The sequence below is a fragment of the Aplysia californica genome, unplaced genomic scaffold, assembly GCF_000002075.1.
Source record: "Aplysia californica isolate F4 #8 unplaced genomic scaffold, AplCal3.0 scaffold00024, whole genome shotgun sequence".
NCBI lineage: Eukaryota > Metazoa > Mollusca > Gastropoda > Aplysiida > Aplysiidae > Aplysia > Aplysia californica.
The window spans coordinates 1,847,035-1,849,468 of record NW_004797294.1 but is presented as its reverse complement, the minus strand read 5'-3'; the positions used below and the strand labels follow the sequence as shown (position 1 = coordinate 1,849,468).

Sequence of the window (2,434 nt, the reverse complement as noted above, 5' to 3'; positions counted from 1 at the left end):
ACCCTGAACCAATCTCCCTCCCCTGTTCCTTTTAAAAATTATAAAAAGAAGTAACTCGAACGGAGGAGGGGCGGAGTCTTTTTTCTTGTATTTTGCATTTATGACAAAGTACATCATGTTTTTTTCTCCTTTTCCCCCTACAGCTCCGACCAGTTCTCGACCACCGCATGCCCACTCTCGTCACGAAAAATGCCTTCGGACCGGAGTCAGCCTTTCAGGTAATTACTCTAGGCTAATAGCTTTAGCCGAAACTGTCCAAGACGGCCTCCTATCATCGAAAGGGAGAGAGGTTGTTTAGACCAGTGGATGTTTTGGACAGTGTCATTATACATGTAATGTTAAAATACGCAAGGGTGAAAGGGATGGGAATTGGCCGTTGAGATTGTCTTGGATAGGTGATCATCAGAGCAGATCTCAAACAGACATCGGTTGGCATTGTTCACCACCAAATTTCTCAGCTTGAATGCTCTTAAAACCCTGTTAGTAAAAACCAATATACCTATGAACCTAAACTATTGATCGCACATTTTAATACATACTATCTGAGTCTTTCAAAAGGCCATTCTGCATTTACTTAACTTACTGAGTTATAACATAAATTATGTAAATTTTAAAAGTTGAAGATTTAAGCGGATCCTATATTGAAATTACACCCCCCCAAAACGCCTCCCCCCCCAACAACAACAACTGAACAACAACAACAACAACAATAACAACAACAAAAAAGACCCACGTTTGTTGTATCAGCTTGGTCTTGGACCTTTTTCTATACAAGTGGTCTCAGATTATTTTAAACTATATTATTATACTTTGTTTTGGGGAGTTTTAATGCCGTTTAGGGGCTTTTCACTCTAACAGGGAAACGAACTTTGTCGTTTCGGGGCTGCTAGTCCAAAGGTGGCATATAGGCCCGAATAGACACTTTGTAAGAAGTACAGGGAAAAGTGTATTGATCAAATGTATACCCATCTACGCCAGACACATTAAGACGACTCTTCGTGTTTTTTTTTCAATGTTTTTGTTGTGATTATTTTATGTCCTCATCGACACATTAAAAAAAATAATGTATGATGATAGTTCCACTCTGCCTATCAGGGACAATCCATGATTTGTGGGATACAAAAAAGAAAAAAAACCCCAAAACAAACGACCTCCCCCCCCCCAACCACACACACACATGAAGATATTGCAAATAATATAATATTTCTCACGAGAGAAAAGTTAACGTAATTAATCATTAACATTCACAACGAAAATGCAAACCATAGCACCACAAACATGTTTTTCTTTTCTCTCTATTATTATGGTCAGACTTCAATTTCTACCGCCCCCACCCCCACATATTTTTCTCTTCTCTAGCCCGACATGAGCGGACTGCAAGCCTTGACCGCAACGCCCCCGCGCCACATGCGTGACGTCAGAGCAGCCATGCAGAGGGAGTTAAAATCTCTGACCAAACTGCTGCAACGTGTGGAGAAGGCGTACTATGGGGAACGAGGAAACATTAACAATGAGGTAAAAGAAAGTTATGACTCTTTCCTTTTAGTAACGTTCCCTTTTGTGTACTGTAATATATAGATCTGCTTCAGAAGTGGCGTCGATAGAAACTTTACCTTTGTTTACTGTTTTTATACTCCAGAAGTGGCGTCGATAGCAAAGTGTTTAGTCAGACCGACAGACAGACGACAGATAGACAGACAGACAGACAGACAGACAGACAAAATGACAAACAGACAGATAGACAGACAGACAAATGGGGGGAAGAGAGTGAAATGAAAGGGGCAGAAAGAAGCATTACTTGTACATGTGCAACAACTGTGTTTTTTTTCTGATGTAAATCTACTGGTCTTTTTCATCATTGTAAGCAGATGGAAAAGAAAACAACAGCAACAAAAAACAACAACAAACAACAACAACAATAACAACAACAATAACAACAACAAACAAACAAAGAACAATCAAACAAACAAACAAACACATCCCCCCCCCACCACAAAAAAAAGATGAAAGCCAGCAAACAAATCAGCAAAAAGCCACAACAAAAAATGAACTTCAAACCTCAAGACAACAATACAGCCCTCTCTTATAATACTTATAATATAGGGCCTCATTGCCTCTTATGATAAATGTCATTATTTTCTCATCAGGTTGAGCATTATGTCTACTCAGTGAAGATGCTCATGAAATCTCTCATGATCTTTGACCTGAACAACACTGCCGCTGTGGACGATATGATCAAACTGGCCTCTAATCCTTCACGCTACACAGGGGAGCCCAAGTATCTGAAAGACCTCAAGGAGATTTACATTAAGGTTGGTTGGTTGGTCGGTTGGTTGGTTGGATGGTTGTTGTTGTTGTTGTTGTTGTTGTTGTTGTTGTTGTTGTTGTTGTTGTTGCTGTTCTTCTTCTTCTTCTTCTTCTTCTTCTTCTTCTT

The 2,434-nt window shown here is 39.7% G+C and overlaps 1 protein-coding gene across 1 annotated transcript in view; it reads left to right on the top strand.

Moving 5' to 3' along the window:
* Positions 1-17: 17 nt before the first annotated feature.
* LOC101862992 overlaps positions 18-2,434 on the top strand; it is a gene marked incomplete in the record, with an annotated part of 13,698 nt that continues 11,281 nt past the window's right edge. The window contains 3 exon segments of the mRNA XM_005091000.3: positions 18-218; positions 1,360-1,515; positions 2,148-2,312. Coding sequence (XP_005091057.3) covers positions 168-218; positions 1,360-1,515; positions 2,148-2,312 — 372 coding nt within the window.